At 38.5% G+C, this 17,307-nt stretch overlaps 1 protein-coding gene across 2 annotated transcripts; it reads left to right on the top strand.

Moving 5' to 3' along the window:
• The first annotated feature begins 437 nt into the window (after window positions 1-437).
• On the top strand, window positions 438-14,390 carry ccz1 (CCZ1 homolog, vacuolar protein trafficking and biogenesis associated). Of its 2 annotated transcripts, XM_052112674.1 has the most exons (18): window positions 442-592; window positions 2,050-2,106; window positions 2,215-2,290; window positions 2,403-2,499; window positions 2,943-3,040; window positions 3,173-3,266; window positions 3,402-3,482; window positions 3,619-3,666; window positions 3,759-3,842; window positions 6,767-6,942; window positions 7,738-7,819; window positions 8,899-8,960; window positions 10,240-10,351; window positions 11,345-11,378; window positions 11,520-11,637; window positions 11,931-12,089; window positions 12,439-12,566; window positions 13,944-14,390. In XM_052112674.1, exons 3-18 carry the CDS (start codon window positions 2,277-2,279, stop codon window positions 13,997-13,999), a joined length of 1,443 nt encoding a protein of 480 aa, XP_051968634.1. In that variant the 5' UTR covers window positions 442-592; window positions 2,050-2,106; window positions 2,215-2,276; the 3' UTR covers window positions 14,000-14,390. The 2 variants fall into 2 exon arrangements, with proteins under 2 accessions (XP_051968633.1, XP_051968634.1); XM_052112673.1 differs by lacking the exon at window positions 2,050-2,106 and having other exon boundaries at window positions 438-592.
• The last annotated feature ends 2,917 nt before the right edge of the window (window positions 14,391-17,307 follow it).

Here is a 17,307-nt window from a genome sequence, read left to right on the forward strand (position 1 = left end):
GCCGTCCTCTTATGCCCTATGTCACCACATTCAAAGCATCTCATGCTGCCAGTATTCGCGTAAACCATATACGCTTTTCCTTCATGCTGCACTGTAAACGATATATCCAGCTCTGTGCAGTTCAAAAACATAAACACTTGCCTCCTGAACGACATGACATGTTTCAAAGCTTCACTTTTGCATCTTAATGGTATCATTTTTATCTCACTTGCCAACTTTCCATATCTGGTCAGGCCCTGTTTCCATTTTCATTTTTGGGTGAACTATCTCTTTAAAACTACTAATCTAATCCTAACCTTTGTAACAGCGAATGGTTGCCGGGCAGTCACCTTCTTCCCCGTCACAACAGACTGAAGCCAGAAGAAGAACCGCCTTTGGTGCTTAATGTCATTAGAAACATCTCAGGTCATAAATTCACGTGACGTGGAACTTCAAAGTTTGTGTCGCAGTTGTAATCTACACGAGCAGTTCCAACTGTAACACACAGGCGACTGTCAAGAGCAGGAAGTAAATACTTTTCACCGATCTCAGCACTATTTTCCTCATGAGATAAGAAATCCAGCAGTTTGTTTCTGTTGTCATGCTGTAACAGGTAAGTGTCTCTGTGTTGAATATCTCTTAATGATGTGACAGTCGCTTTTGAACAGCGGCATGAAGTAATCGGATTATTGCTGCAGAATCTGCTAGTTTGTGTGCAGAAGGGTCTTGCACAAGCACCGTCAGTCTCTCCAAGGAAAAAGGGATGTCTTTGAGTTGTTTATGGTTTAGTTGGTTGTTAGAATGTTCCTAGCTGAAGAAACAAAGAGAAGAAACAACTGTAGCACTATATTTATTCCATTTCACACTACACTTTAACTTAAAATATAAAATAATATTGTATTTTAAAAGGTGGATAGCAGTTTCTTCAGATTTCTGTTTAGTCATAACATTTTTGTAATTTATCTGCACATGAAGAAATTGTTAATATATTAGGAAGATGGAAATAACAGTACACACAGTAGTCCAGCAACCATGGATGGCATGTGCATGTTAGCAATCACATTTACTCCAAAAATACAGAATCAATCCAATTGAACATGCAGTGAATAGTGAATAAGACATTTACTTATAGCACACATGAAGTGAAGATTATCCAGCACCAGCAGCAATATTCTCCTGACAGTTTAAACGGGTTGGATCGCCTGCTTGGATTGTCACAGAGTGACTGTCATAATTTGAGATTCAGAGGAACTTTTGATCCTGATTCAGAAATTTTGATTCTGGCTGATATGAGGAAGATATTAGATGGCTCATCTAAAATAAATTTTAAAATACTTAATTTATATCTTCATAAAATAGTTCTTAAAATACATCTGTTTAAATGAGATATGTGCATATTTGCAGATGGTATGATATTAGTTTTATTGATATTTGCCTTTTTATCATTAGACAAGACAGTTAAAGTTACAGGGAACTGTTGAGGAGAGAGGGAGAATGAAGCAGACGAGCAATTTAGCATTATGAGCTGAAATGCATCTGTCCTGGCTCTGACATGCAAAATGTTTAAATGAAACTGCTGCACACCATTCTATTATTGTAGTAAGACAATTGCACATAACAACAAAATGAAATGTGACTGGTTGTTTACATATCTCAGTCGCTTCACATGCAAGCAGGTGATACTCAGCGCATGAAGGAAACAAATTGGCTAAATGGGAACATTTATCAACCGATGCCGTTAATTAAAAAAATCTGAATATCGGCTGATTTATTGGCCTCGGGGTGATGTATCGGTCGATCAATAATTAGTTTAATTATTAGATCTTTTAATTTATGTGTGTGATGAGTAGGGGGCATGGCCGGGCCGTGATGACGCACGCTTGGCATTGAGTTGACTAATCAGCGGGAGAGAGATAAGGGGGGGGGGGCCGGAGACACCAGTTCGAGAGAGAGAAATGCATGAGTGTGTGTGTGTGTGTGTGTGTGTGTGTGTGTGTGTGTGTGTGTGTGTGTGTGTGTGTGTGTGTGTGTGTGTGTGTGTGTGTGTGTGTGTCTTTGTTTGTTTTGCAGGTTTTTGGAAAAGTCATTGGTCAAAAAGTGTGGGAATCTGTTTCCAGCACATTTTCAGTACCTAAATTTGTCTAGTTACTTTTGTTCTTGAAGATGTTTTCATTGTGTCCTCATATGCTATAAAAGAATTCTTTGAAAATTTGGAAGTATATTTTGTGTTTACAGGTCAAAGGCATGAATGCCAAACTAAATGAAAAAAGAGGGAACCGTAGACACAGACCACACTAATGCTGATAACCTGGTATTGTCACTTAAGATGCTGTCATTAAGATTCAATTTAGGGAGGTTTTCATTCAGGCCTAGTGTGTTAATGATCTTCTTTCTATTTCCCCCATATATCTTCTTTTCATAAGTCCAACAATGGCCTCCGGAATGCAAGAGAAACAGTACATGCCATCTTTGCTTAATTTTTTCATCTATAACCCAAAGTTTGGACCCCGTGAGGGGGAGGTAAGTCCTGTTTACTTAGAGAAATTTTAAAGAATAATCTAAAATTGTATTTGCACAGCTGTTTTTTATAGTATAGTTTTATTCCTCATAATTAGGCCCATGCAAAATCTGCAGATTTCGGCACAAATGGAATGGCTGCCCCAAAGAAGCCCTCCATCACTCACTTTTACTGGTAGCTGAAAGCATAATCAGTTAAGCCAAAATATTTAATACATATATTCATTTATAATACTTTGGCTAATCTGATTATGCTTTCAGCTACCAGTACAGTAGTGCAGTACAAGTGCAGGTCTCTCAGCTCCATTTAACATTTTACTAGGTTTATATATATTCCACAAAATTCTGCCGACATCTGAATCTTGGCCTGCTCAAAATGTACAAATGCAGGTAGAGGCCATGTTTGGGTTATTACATATTTATAAACATGCTATTTTGCTTTGTAGGAGGAAAAGAAGATCTTGTTTTACCACCCCATAGAAATAGAGAAGAACGAAAAGATTCGTAATGTTGGACTCTGTGAGGCCATCGTTCAGTTCACCAGGTTAGCACTCTAATGATGGGATGAGAGTGATGAACAACTATGTTCAAGGGGTTTGAAGTGGTTTATGATTCATACAGACAGCATTTAACCTAAGGTGCTGTTGGAGATTCAATGTTCAGTTCTTATTTACAGAACCTTCAGTCCAACCAAACCAGCTAAATCCCTCCACACTCAGAAGAACAGACAGTTTTTCCATGAGCCGGAGGAGAATTACTGGATGGTCATGGTATGTTGATGCATCAGTGGATTTTGTAAACATATTAACCTTTTGTTATCATTTAAAATAGAATAAAATCAAACTACTTTGACACTGAAGTGCAATTGAACCATGTAATGGGCATCTTTACATGTATCTTTCAAGGTTGTACGGAATCCAATGGTAGAAAAACCCAACAAAGATGGAAAACCACCAACTGTAGAATACCAAGAGGAAGAAATTATTGTAAGTAATGTGTGGGATATTAGTTGCACATTTTTAAATAAAGCAAAATGTTTATTTTATATACCGTACCCTTGATGCAGAAACTGATTAAGCTTCATAATTATGTAGACTTGTTTTTCCCCTTTTTGTGTTTTAGGATTCAGTTTATGGGTCCGTATTAGAGCAGTGCTACAGCATGTATAAGGTAGACACTTTTTTCAACAATTTTATTGAAAGATGCACTATTTTGTTACGGCTCGTGTCTCTAACAAGTTTTTTGTTTTTGATGATTTCTAGCTCTTCAATGGCACATTCAGCATGGCATTTGAGGCTGGTGGTGTGGAACTGCTCATCCAAAAGCTTGAAAAGTTCTTTTACAGGGTAAATAAAGTATTAAGAAAACTCAATCCTTTGATCAAATAAAAAGTAGTCGGTGTATACATTGGTCTGCACACATATGTACAAGTATGTCTTAAAAGGGACAACCATCAGTTTTACGCTTTTAAAACTCTCTTCTGTAGTTTCTTCACTGTCATACTGTCAAAATATGTGATTGTGACAAGAAGTGTGTGGCCAGGCCGTAAGGATGGATGCCTGGTGCTGAATTACCCCAATCAGCTGGGAGACGGATAAAGAGGAGCCAGAGATGCCATTGAGAGAGAGAGAGGGAGATGCATGCAGCCAACAAATGCATTCTGTGTTGGGCTGGGAAGGCCAACAGTGTGAGGGACACACTGAGCTGTAGGTGTGTGTGTGTGCGCTGAAAAGCAGTTTTATGTTGTGTCTGAGTGAAACTGTCTAATTAAAGTGAACTGTTCGCCCGGCTCCCACTTCCTCCTTCCGTAGGGAAAGCAGAGATCTGCCACAAAAACTTGTGAGTTGGAGGAAGACTTTAATTAGATACAGTTTCACTCGGACACAACATAAAACTGCTTTTCAGCACACATACACAGCTCTGTGTGCTGCTCATACTGTTGGCCTTCCCGACCCAACGCAGAATGCACATGTTCGTCGGCTGCATGCATATCGCTCTCTCTAACTGACATCTCCGGCATCTCCAGCTCCTCTTTATCCCTCTCCAAGCTGACTGCGGTAATTCCGCGCCAGGCATCCATCATTACAGCCGGCCTGGCCCTCATTGTCACAGTGTCTCTTGAGTCATTAAATTTCACTCTGTCAACATACTGTATCTTGAATGTGAACAAATGAATAGCGTGAGACAAGTAGTATGTTTGAAAATGGGCTATTATGGAAAAGATCTCTTTAAGGGATAGTTCACTCAAAAATTTTAATTCTCTCATCATTTTCTCAACCTCATGCCATCCCAGATGTGTATGACTTTCTTTCTTCTGCAGAAAACAAATTAAGATTTTTAGATGAATATCTCAGCTCTGTTGGTCCATACAATGCAAGTGAATGGTGTCCAGATTTCTGAAGGCCCAAATATCACGTAAAGGCATCATGAAAGTAATCCATTCAACTCTAGTGGTTTAATCCATGTCTTCAGAAGTGAATGGTTTTGGGTGAGAACAGACCAAAATATATCTCCACTGTACATCTTGCCTTTGCAGTTTCTAGACATGATCATAATTTAAAGCTTCCTAATGCTTGACACATGCACCGAGTACTAGTTGGCGTTATAGGAAGTGTAATCGAGCTTGAAATCATGATCGTCAAGGAGACAGCTGTCAAGATTAATAGTGAAAAAGAAAGAAATTACATTTTGGTCTGTTCTCACCCAAAACCAATTGAATCACTTCACAAGACATTGATTAAACCACTGGAGTTGTATGGATTACTTTCATGATGTCTTTGTCATATTTAGACCTTCAGTTTGGGCCACCAATCCCTTACATTGTATGGATTTACAGAGTGGAGAAATTCTTCTAAAAATCTTTGTGTTCAGCAGAAGAAAGAAAGACAAACATATCTTGGATTGCATGAGGGTGAGTAAATGACGAGAGTTTTTATATTTGGGTGAACTAACCTTCAGTGATGTGTTTACACAGTCGGTGGTTTCCCTAGCCCTAATTTGCATCTTTTGCTACTTGAGAGGCCCGGCAATCTCATTTGTTAAGGACTGCCATGTTTGTCTTATTGGTTCAAATTTCCTTGCTGAGGGCATCATGCTTACTCACCTATCTGAATAATTCAACTTAGGTCAAGGGAAACCCTTCTTGTCACCCCCGCTCTAACCTGAGCTGTGCCCTGATGCTCTCAGTGAAAGTGCAATTTGTGCCTTAGCTAAAATGTCACTGACTGCTATGCAAAGTCAAACCACCGCTGCATCTTAGCACATCCAGTTGACAAATTACATTACGTCAGCCTTATCAGGGAAGCTTTGGTAATTTCATCCATGTTTGCGGTTGCAGTGTTTTTGTACAGTTACTTCTGGATATTTCTTTAGATTTTCAAACCTAATCGTTTATATGCTGTACATATCAATGTTGTATTCATGTTTTTTTTATTTCTCTGATACTTGTGCAGTTGGACTAAGAGACATATATACACTTCGTGCCCAATAATTTGGCAAATTGTATTCCTCAGGATTATTTTTATTGTTGAACAAACACAATGCTCTCAGTCAATCCAAAATGTTATTGAATCTCAAACCTGAATGTTTAACAAAGAAAAAGTGACTTTTTCTTCCTCAGGGGAATATATAAGTGTGCACAATTATTATGCAACTGACAGTGTGCACAATTATTAGGCAACTAAATTACAAAAGATTATTTCACCCAAGTCAATTGTTATTAAATAAATTAAATAAAATGTTTGGCCTTTCTAAAATATTCAGTGACCAATATAGCCATCCTTCTGTTCAATAACTGCCATAAGCCTTCCATCCATGGAGTTTGTCAGTTTCTTGAAAAGCATTTTACAATATCTGACTTCTAACTTAACTGGTCAGTTAATTCTCTTTTTTGGTCCATTTTACCTGAGATAATGAAGCTGACTAATAGTTATGCACACCTTGATATAAGGTGTTAGTCACTTTCGCCACACCCTCCCTCATTACACAAAAACATACCAGCTGAAAATGTTTGAATCAAATAAGCATTCAGGTTTATTTGGTTTGGAGTTGGAAAATGTGCATGGAAATAATGATAAGATCAGAATTCTCACTTGCCTAATAATTGGGGACGCAGTGTATACAGTATATAATACCAAGCAGCTGATGTCTGAAAAAGCTTTTTTCCAAGAGAATCCAAGTTCACAACATTTTAAAGGATCTGTTGTTGCCACTCAAAAAGGTAATGTTGTATGAGAATTAACATATTTAAATGTGTCTGCTCTCTCTAAAGTACCTGCTGACACTTCACCTCCAGTCATGTGACCTGCTGGATGTGCTCGGGGGTATCAGCTTTTTCCCCTTGGACAAGATGACCTACCTGAAGATCCAGTCTTTTGTTAATCGAGTAGAGGAGAGCCTGAGTCTGGTCAAATACACAGCCTTCCTCTACAACGACCAGCTGATCTGGTTAATGTCAAGATATACTGTACACTTCTCACAGTTGCATTATCTAATTGCAGGTTGAAATGAAAAACACAATAGTTGCATGACATGAAGGAGGGGCTAAGTTGGATCTCTGAGCTATCTAGAGGGCATGAAGTCTGGGAGAGTGCAGATAGGCTGAGACAGGACTGCAGGGACTTACTAAAGCAGCACTGCCAAAGCTTCTTAATCATGAGCGGTCTGGCACAGGGATCCAGATAGACTTAAAACATGCCATTTAATCCTCTTTGTAGAATTCTAATCATGACTTTCACCTCTTGTTTTTTAAAAATCACTTTCACAGAGGTGTCTATGTTTATGCCTGTTGAATATTGTTTTTTATTATTTTTTAAAAGAGTAAAATTCTCTTTTATGACATATACCAACTACCACACTAGTACTATGTTCCAAAAGTTCTGAACACTTTGTTTTTGGCCTAAAACTTTTTGATCTAAGGCTAATGCTTAAATGCTTGAAATTGGTTTTGGAGACAAATATAAATTGTGCCTATGAATACATTTGTTTTGAAATTAATCTCATGCAGATGGTTGTGAGAATTCCCAGCGATGGCAAAGTTGTTATCAACGCATAGGGTGGCTACTTTGAAGAGGCTCAAATCTAGATACAATAGTTATGAAATACAGAATATAAGAGAGTTTTGATTTGTTTAACATTTTTGATTCTAAACGTTTGACTGGTATTGCAGGTACACAGACACACATTATTGACTAACAAGTAATCTGTTTAAAATTTCTATATGTTCTGTCCTGTATTTTGCAGGAGTGGTCTTGAGCAGGAGGACATGCATATTCTGTACAAATACCTGACAGCCTCACTGTTCCCACGGCACAGTGAACCAGAGGTGAGAAAACTTAATTTTCTTCTTGAAAAGAGATAATTACAAATCTCTGGTGCCAGACACATGTAAAGCTGTGTTAGACTGGACATTTGAATGATTCTCCCTTTTAACCCGACAGGTCTAATGCAGTGTTTACATTGAATACAACACGTCTAAATTAAATTACCCCATTATAATTAACAATGTTTCTTCAGCACTTTATTTTCCCCTCAGTCTGAATTAAAATGATTTTATTCACAAATATATGTGTGAATTGATTGCTATGAACGTCTGATTGATATGTCAAAGCCAGCTTTATACAAAATGCAGTAAAAATTAAATCAATATTTGGTATGACCACCCTGTGCTTTTAAAACAGCACCAGTTCTCCTACAGTAGGTAAACACTTGAGCACTCTTTTTTTTAAGGTTGTTAGCAGATAAGATCTTGTCATATTTCTATGTCTCAACTGATTCTGTATCTTAATGTAATCCCAGACTGGTTCAATCTGGGCACTGTGGGGGCCATGCCATCTGTTGCAGGACTTGTTCTTCTTTTATTCTATTCTGTGTGCAAAAGGAATGTTTAAAAATTGATTGATATCAAAATTGATATTTCCTATTAACAATCTAAAGCTGAAGATATAAAATAACCATCTTAAGACACATTTTTTGTGAAACATCTTATGTGCCATGATTCATTTAATCCATGTGTAAAAGTGTCCAATAACAGAATGGTTACTGATATTAAGCGAGTAGTATTTGGCTGGTCATGTGATTGAAACATGGCAGCCCCAATGAGGGGACCCTCTGCATGTAGAATACATTTGTTTATCACAGTTACTGATATGACTTAATCTCATGTGAGTGTTCATGATTTATATGTATGTTTCAAAAGTACAATTCATTTCTTTAGGAATAAACTTTTTTTAATGAGGAAAAAATACTTTGTGCACCTTTAAGTGTTTACCAACGGATTTCAGTTGAAAAGGAAATAGAATAGCAGTAGCAGCGTGTTGTCAATATCTTCCAGTGTAGAAACAGTGTATTTAAAGTACAGCTGCTGCAATGAATTATCTGTCTTTGTGTGTGTTTATTTGGCAGCTCGCTGGAAGGGACTCCCCTCTTAGGCCAGAGATGGCAGGGAATCTTTTGCACTATGGGAGGCAAGTATCCAAATATTTCCTGCTTTGATTTCAGGGCTGGAACGTCAGCCTCTTGCCCCTCTCTACCAGTCTGCTTGGCCTTGTTGGCTTTGGGGACACAAGGAGTCAACCGCAGTGCTAATACAACACAGATCAACCAGCGCTGCCAAATATCCGATTGCACAATGGTCATTTAATTGCTTTGGCGGGAAAGGGAAAACAATGAGCCCAACAGACTTCACAATAGCTTTCACAATCTGATTTTTCGACGAGATGTGGATAAGTCCAACCAGTCAGTGTGGCAACAAATATTGGGGATGCAATTGACTGATAGTAATAAGATGTATAGAGTATTCCCATGAGGTCAATCAAGGAGAGGCTGATTAATTATTGGCAGAGCTCTTTTTTGGTATGTCTTTAGTGTGTTATATGGTTAGGAGTTATGCCAGAGTGTCAGCCTGTGACTCATGACATCCTAGCACTGTAGACCAGGGCCACCCCCTCCAAGTATATAGCAGAACAACATAGCTGGTGGTAGCAAGCCATACAGACGTAGAACTGTGACTTGGCATTTATTCAGTGGCCAGGGAGATAATCACAGGTCATCTGAAAGAGGTATTTGTGGATTGTGGATTTTGATGCCTAGTTAAGTGGTCATGTGAAAATTGTATTATTTAAAGTCAAACATTCAGTGCTGTAGTGAAATCTTGAAAAGCAACTATAATTCATAGCCAACACACGTCATGGTTACCTTTGTAACCTCCATTCACCGATGGAAGTAACAAGACGTTGTGACGATTGTAGTGACACAAGGGGTCTCTTCTGAGAGCCTCGCGCACCTCTGAACTTGAGAAAAGGCCAATGTCAAGTTGGCACACAGAATTTGCATGCCCCGCCCCCGGACATACGAGTATAAAGGGGAGCGGGGGAGCAAGTTTTCACTGAGGAGCCGAGAATAAGGTTACGGCACATTACAGTGGTAGGGATAGTGATGTGGCAAGGGGAACACAACGTCTCGTTCCTTCCATCGGGGAATGGAGGTTACAACAGTAACCATGACGTTCCCCTTCTATCACTCACTCGACATTGTGTCGATTGTAGTGACACAAGGGGTCCCACTTCAAAACGCCATGCACTACCCGTGATACGTGACTGCTGAGCCAGGTGCAAGCAGGCTGCTGCTGTTTTTAATATAACACTATAATTTGCAATATAACTCTGGTAACACTGTCTGTTTAATGTTACAATAAATTACATTTGATAATTGGTCTTAATTGTTCTTTTATCACCTATGTTACAGATTTTTGACAGGACCCACAAATTTTAAAGATCCAGATGCAAAATTCAGATTTCCCAGGATATTTGTGTACACAGAGGACAGTTATGAGGAGCTACATTTGATTGTTTACAAGGTGAGAGAAGTGGTGATTTGGGGAAGTTTCAGTTGCATAAAAAGTTATTTATGCATGATAATTCATACAGTTAATACATTAAAAGAATTAACATGAATTCAATAAAAAAAATAACAATTTATTATTATAATAAATTAATGAATAGAAATTCATGTTAATTAAAACTATTAATTTATTAGTTATTAAAAATAATAATAATTAAGATTAATCTGTTAATAACATTTGCAAGATATTGACTAGTTTTTTTATTCTCGTTTCTTTTTTACTAGTTTTTTTTATTCTTGATCATTTAATTATTAAAGGAATAGTTCTTCCAAAATTAAAGTTCTCTCATAGGTTTACTCACCCTCATGCCATTCCAGATCTTTGAGCAGCCCCGACATGTAGGTGGCGATATAAACCAAAAGAAGAATGTGGAAGTGAAAGTGGAGATTTATGTAAAAGAAACAACTTAAATATTGGTCTTTTTCTCACCCACGTCTATCATATTACTTCTGAATACATGGATTTAACCACTGGAGTATTGTATACTGTCTTAATGTGCATTTTGGAGCTTCAAAATTCTGATCACCATTCACTTGTATTGTATGGACCTACAGAGCTGAGATATTCTTTAAAATCTTTGTATTCTGCAGAAGACAGAAAATCTTACACATCAGGGATGGCATGAGGGTCCATAAATGATGAGAGTATTTTGTTTTTGGGTGAACTATTTCTTTTAAGTGATTTTAAAACAGAAATGTATGTGTTTTTATTTCCTTTGCTTTATCAGTGCAAAGCACTATGAATTACCATTTTGTGTGAAATGTGCTTTATAAATAAACTTGTTTTGCCTTGTTACCTAATCCCCATGTTTTGGCAAATCTTTAAATAACCTTTGGTCTCTCCTGGGCAAGCTGACACAAGTGAAATTAGAGACAATATCATATCAACTCAAAATTGCTCATTCTCGAACAACTGCACAATTTACATGCCATGTTATTTCTTATCCAGGCAATGAGTGCAGCTGTATGCTTCATGGTAAATGGTAAGTACCTGTTCTTTCATTCTTTTTAAATATTTAAATTCAACTTGGGAGGATGTTACCAATTAATTGGGAGAATATATTTTAAAGAGATTGCCTAATTTTAACCAATCTCTCATACCCTGTTTTACTTTGTGTCCTTAGCAACAGTGGATTTAAGTCATGAGTTTTGTGAACAACTAGATGACCTGGTTGGTCCCCAACTCACCCTGCTGGCCTCTGACATATGTGAACAGTACAACATCAACCGGAGAATATCAGGGTCAGTACTAATTCAACTGTTCAGTAATATGGAAAAGAACTTCACCCGCTTGCATACTAAATACAAGAGCTCACTGTATCATATCTCATCCATTAAGCATATCTAAACAGTGTGTCCTTATCTTACCTGAGCCCTACATGGTGCAAAGTATTGTTTTGTATGGTACAATCACTCATATCAGTTTACATGCTACTTGTAACACTTTAAGAACAGAACTGTTGTATTTTTTCTTCCATGCATGTTGCACAGGGAGTAAATACTGTCTCTAAAAATAATTCTTTGAAATTTGTTAGGCCAGAGAAGGAGCCTCAATTTAAGTTCATCTACTTCAACCACATGAACTTGGCTGAGAAAAGTACCATCCACATGCGCAAGACAGCCAGCATCTCCCTCACCTCTGTCCACCCAGACCTCATGAAGATCCTCGGAGACATAAACTGCGCTTTTGCAAGGTAAACAGAGCTACTTTTGAGTGCTTTTAAGTGCACAACTTTGCTCCGATTACAACCTGACAGTGGAAATGCCTTAAACTGGATTGGTCATAAAATGTTCAAGCGTTCGGCACAACTACATTTTTGCCTATTACCCCGATTTCACTCTGAATGTGAATGCCTTCACCAGCATTTTGCCGGCTTATTCAGTATGTGCATATCGGTTTGTTTTGATATCAAAATCTAATTAAGCTTTATTATAGCTTTTAGTTTTTATATGTAAATAATTATTAATTGATTTCAGAAATTCGTTTTTTTTCTGGTGACACATCAATATGTATTAAGCCACCATCTGTGCTTATCTTTGTAGGGTTGATGAGGACGAGGAAATAATTGTTAAAGCGATGACGGATTACTGGGTCGTTGGCAAGAAGTCTGATCAGAGGGAGCTGTACGTCATCTTGAACCACAAAAATGCCAACCTCATTGAAGTGAATGGTATGCTTTTAATGACAGACATTTAAGTGATATACTGTACAGTAATGGTGTGAGGTTGTGTACCGTAATTTCCGGACTATAAGCCACAACTTTTTTCCCACTCATTGAACCTCGCGGCTTATACAATGACGCGGCTAATATATGGATTTTTCCCGCTTTCAAATTTTATAAAAAAAATAATAAATTCTGTGACGTGCTCAGTTTTTCGGCAGCGTGAAGCTTTCATTAGACCAATGAAATTGCCGAACGGGTTAAGGTCAAAACAACTTTTTTTGTTTACTGTTTAGATTAAATCGAAGGCTCAAACTTCCCATCATTCTGATTACGGTAGTAATTTTGTCACCCTCACCATGGCAAAGACATGGAAAACGCATATGATGCTGCTTTCAAGTTGAAGGCGATTGATCTGGCTGCTGCACGGGAGCTTGGTCTTAATGAGTCGATGATAAGACGTTGGAAACAGCAGCTTGAGGAATTGACTCAGTGCAAAAAGACAAAATATGAGGCTATTCAACTCCGACACCGAAGGAGATGACTTCAGTGGTTTCAGTGCACAGGACGAGGAAGATAGTGACCAATGACTTTCTTGGTAGGCTACTGTTTACTGCAAATGTTTTATTACAAGCCGTGTGTGGCAGCGGGGGCATGGTCAAGCGCCCATCCGGGAGAGAAAAGCTGTAAGGGCGCTTACACCTGCGCTAAATTATGTCTAACACCGGTGTCTAATTTCAAGTGCCCTGCTTCACGTGTCCTTCTTGGGAAAACTGTCACACGGGCACCAGTGTAACAGTTTTCAGCAGGGCACTTGACGTTCCAGGTAAGGCTTTTAATGGCCACAGCAATGTTTACAATCAATTTTATAAAGTTTCTCAATTCTTCTATGCGCCAACACTAGACTGACGTGTGTCACTCTCTCAGCTCTGTGGCTGCTGCCTTTTATGCCGCTCTCCCCATGCTTACTGAAATTAGACACCGGTGTTAGACATAATTTAGCTAAGGTGTAAGCGCCTTACCGCTTTTCTCCCGGACGGCGCTTAACCACGCCCGCTGCCACACCGTGTTTCGTTAAAGCCTATTTATTTTTGTTACAAGTCGTGTTTCGTTAAAGCCTGAGTAAAGTTCATTTGTTTCAATGTACGGTAGGCACCTGCGCTTATAGACAGGTGCGGCTTATTTATGTTCAAAATAATATTTTATTTAAAAATCAGTGGGTGCGGCTTATATTCAGGTGCGCTCAATAGTCCGGAAATTACGGTAGATGTCCAATAGTCAGCTGTTAATTACCATAGTACTTGGTTATTTAGTTTTAGTTAGTTTAAAACTTTTAAAAAAATAATTTTGACCTGAATTCTCACCAAGCTTCTGTTTGTGTTACAGAGGAAGTAAAAAGGCTGTGCGCAATACAGTTTAATAATATTTTTTTCTTGGACTGAAGAGAAAGGATGAGCGAGGACTACTTCATTTGACTAAAACTGTCAGCTGTTCAGGTTTTACTGACAGTACCATTGTAATGCAATAACTGCATTGTAAAAAGGATTTTTCACATTGTGCAATTTTTTTAGATTTTTATTTAATCTATACAAAAATGTGGTTGCTTCCTTGTAATTAATTATAAAATCTGAATTTTACTGAGACAATGACTTCTTTCTGCATTTGTACATATTGTCATGTTAAAGTATCCATCAGTTATATTCTCTTTTGTGTTTCATTCTCATTATTCAGATTTGTTTTATCACTTACAGAAACAATTAAGTTGACTTTCAAATGATAAATCATTTGAGCTATATTTGTATCTTATTTTAAATGTTATCCATATCATGCTTTAACAGCCATGACAAATAAATGTTAATTTTCATAAAATGTAATTTGCTGTTCTTGTTCAAGACTCCTGAGTACAGTGCACTTTACTGTCATGTAGAATGATCATTTAGTAATATTTAACAATTATATGTAGTAATATAATCTTTAGTGATATATGTTACATAATAAGTGATGTGTGTGTGTGTGTGTGTGTATATACAGTATACATATACAGCGATCAGCCACAACATTAAAACCACCCGCCTAATATTGTGTTGGTCCCCCTCGTGCTGCCAAATCAGTGCCAGCTCGTATCCCAGAATAGCATTCTGAGATGATATTCTTCTCACCACAATTGTACAGAGTGACGTCATCTGAGTTACTGTAGACATGGTCAGTTGGAACCAGTCTGGCCATTCTCAGTTGACCTCTCTCATCAATAAGGCATTTCCATCCGCAGAACTACTGCTCACAGGATTCTAGAGACTGTTGTGTGTGAAAATCCCTGAAGATCAGCAGTTACAGAAATACTCAAACCAACCCGTCTGGCACAAACAATCATCCATGCGATTATCTAATCAGCCAATCATGTGGCAGCAGTGCAGTGCATACAATCATGCAGATATGGGTCAGGAGCTTCAGTTAATGTTCACATCAACCATCAGAATGGGGGAAAAATGTAATCTCAGTGATTTGGACCGTGGCATGATTGTTGGTGCCAGATCCGCTGGTTTGAAACAAACAAAACAAAAAACATCCAGTGGGGCAGTGCTACAGATGAAAATGCCTTGTTGATGAGAGAGGTCAACAGAGAATGGCCAGACTGGTTCTACAGTAACTCCGATAACTGCTCTGTAAAATTGTGGTGAGAAGAATATCATCTCAGAATGTTATGCTGGGATACAAGCTGGCACTGTTTTGGCAGCAGGAGGGGGATCATTGTAAATCATGCCCCAGTTTTGATTAAGATTACAAGCCTCTGATTACATTCTTACATCCATACTTGCGTTTCACCGGCCATATGTGGGCCAGCGTGTCATGGCAACATATATATATATGCTACTACTGTTGTGTTGTCCAAACAAATCAGTATGTGGTGATTCACAATATTCATAATATGTCAGAAGTCGGGCGTCCATTACACTCCGTGCCCCAACCTGTGTTGGATGCCTTTGTGGTCAGCACTTTCTTTCTGAAAACTTGACCCAGCATAACACACTGTTAGTAGAAGGCTGGACTTGTCCATGGTGCTAGAGCAGCCAGACAGTGGCGAGTTACTGCGATGGACATTCAAATGAAAATATATAACCTAACTGTTTTCTTTCCTGTGATCCACATTGGAAAGGATGTAATTGCTGCGTGGGCAAGCTGAATAGGGTGCACGCCAGGATTTTTACATTTTGTTCTGAACTTCAGAGAAGTACGGGGCAGATCTACAAGACGCAGTACCTTGACTTTCTTCAAGGCGAGATTGTGTAGGTTCCTCTGAAGGAGACCACTCGATATCGAGCTCTTTGACTGCCCTTTAAAGGATGCAAAGCATCGCCTTGTCAGTGGCACATACATGCCCCTCGCCCTCACTGGGGGAAGGGGCAGTGGCATGATCCAATGACCACTAGCCTGATGCAGCTAGAGACATGACATTGTCATCATCCCCAGCATCTGAACTGCCAAACGAGGCGAGGGGGTTTCGTGTGATTCCTCGGGTGTCACAGAAGAGGCGGGTGGGAGGGTGCATGAGGCTGAATCATCCCTTAGAACGAGGGCGATTCGTGAGCGCAGCATCTTGAGACTCATGCCCTCACAGTGAGGACAGCCTGTCTCCATGAGAGCTGACTCTGCGTGGGCATGGCCCAGACATAGAATGCAGCTCTCATGCTGATCTGATGGTGGGATGTGCCTTTCGCATAAGGAACATTTAAGGAACGACATCTTTAAAAGGACGCGAACATGTAAGCGACTCTTTTTATATATATGTTATATATGTTAGGGCTGTCAATCGATTAAAAGTTTTTAACGAATTAATTACATGGTGTCCCGATTAATTAATCGCATATACAAATATTTGCAGAGAAAGCCCCTCATATAACAATAATTAAATATATTGATTAAATAATTATACTTAGTTATCTTTAAATATTTAACAATTATATATATATATATAAATATATTCAGATAATTAAAATGCATTACATTCTTGTGACAGAAGAGTTAATAATTGATAAGACAATACTAAAAGCGGCTTTAGAGTACAATGTATTGTTTACTACCATATTATTGAACATAAGCCAATCATTATCACACAGTTCACAGCAATCCATTTCACAAGTGAATTTGTTTGAGATATATTATGAGGGCTTGTTTAAGAACACGTCAATTTACATCTGCGTCAAGATGCTTGTGTAGCGTCTCTGTTATGCTGAGTCATAAACATAAAATTTTTAGGTCACTGTGTCAAGTTAAATATAGATTAATACTTAGAAAACACCTTGAGATCCCTTATTTGATCCCTTGTATGCCCTCCATCAAGGATTTTGAACGCAAAAACATAACGTTTGTGTTGTTCTGTCTGGATGGTTGTTTTCTTCACTGTATAAACTGCACATCGCCACACAGCTGAAATTTCATTAACTGCCCTCTGGAGTAAATAGGTGGTACTACAAGCTTGCATTCCTCAGGAATCTTCCTTGTTATGGTCCGGGGACATGCGATTAATTGCTTTAATTTTTTTAACACGTTATTTAAAAAAACATTAATCGCACTGAATTAACGCGTTAAATCGACGGCCCTAATAAATATATATATATATATATACACACAATATACAATTGCTTTATAAGGATACACAACACCTGCCGAAGCACTGCGGGGAATCAGGATACTGAAGCGGCCCGTTCGCAAAGCGTCAAGTGGCGAGGCAGAGCGATGTTTGCCGGAGCAC

Source organism: Xyrauchen texanus, chromosome 40 (genome assembly GCF_025860055.1).
Source record: "Xyrauchen texanus isolate HMW12.3.18 chromosome 40, RBS_HiC_50CHRs, whole genome shotgun sequence".
Taxonomy (NCBI): domain Eukaryota; kingdom Metazoa; phylum Chordata; class Actinopteri; order Cypriniformes; family Catostomidae; genus Xyrauchen; species Xyrauchen texanus.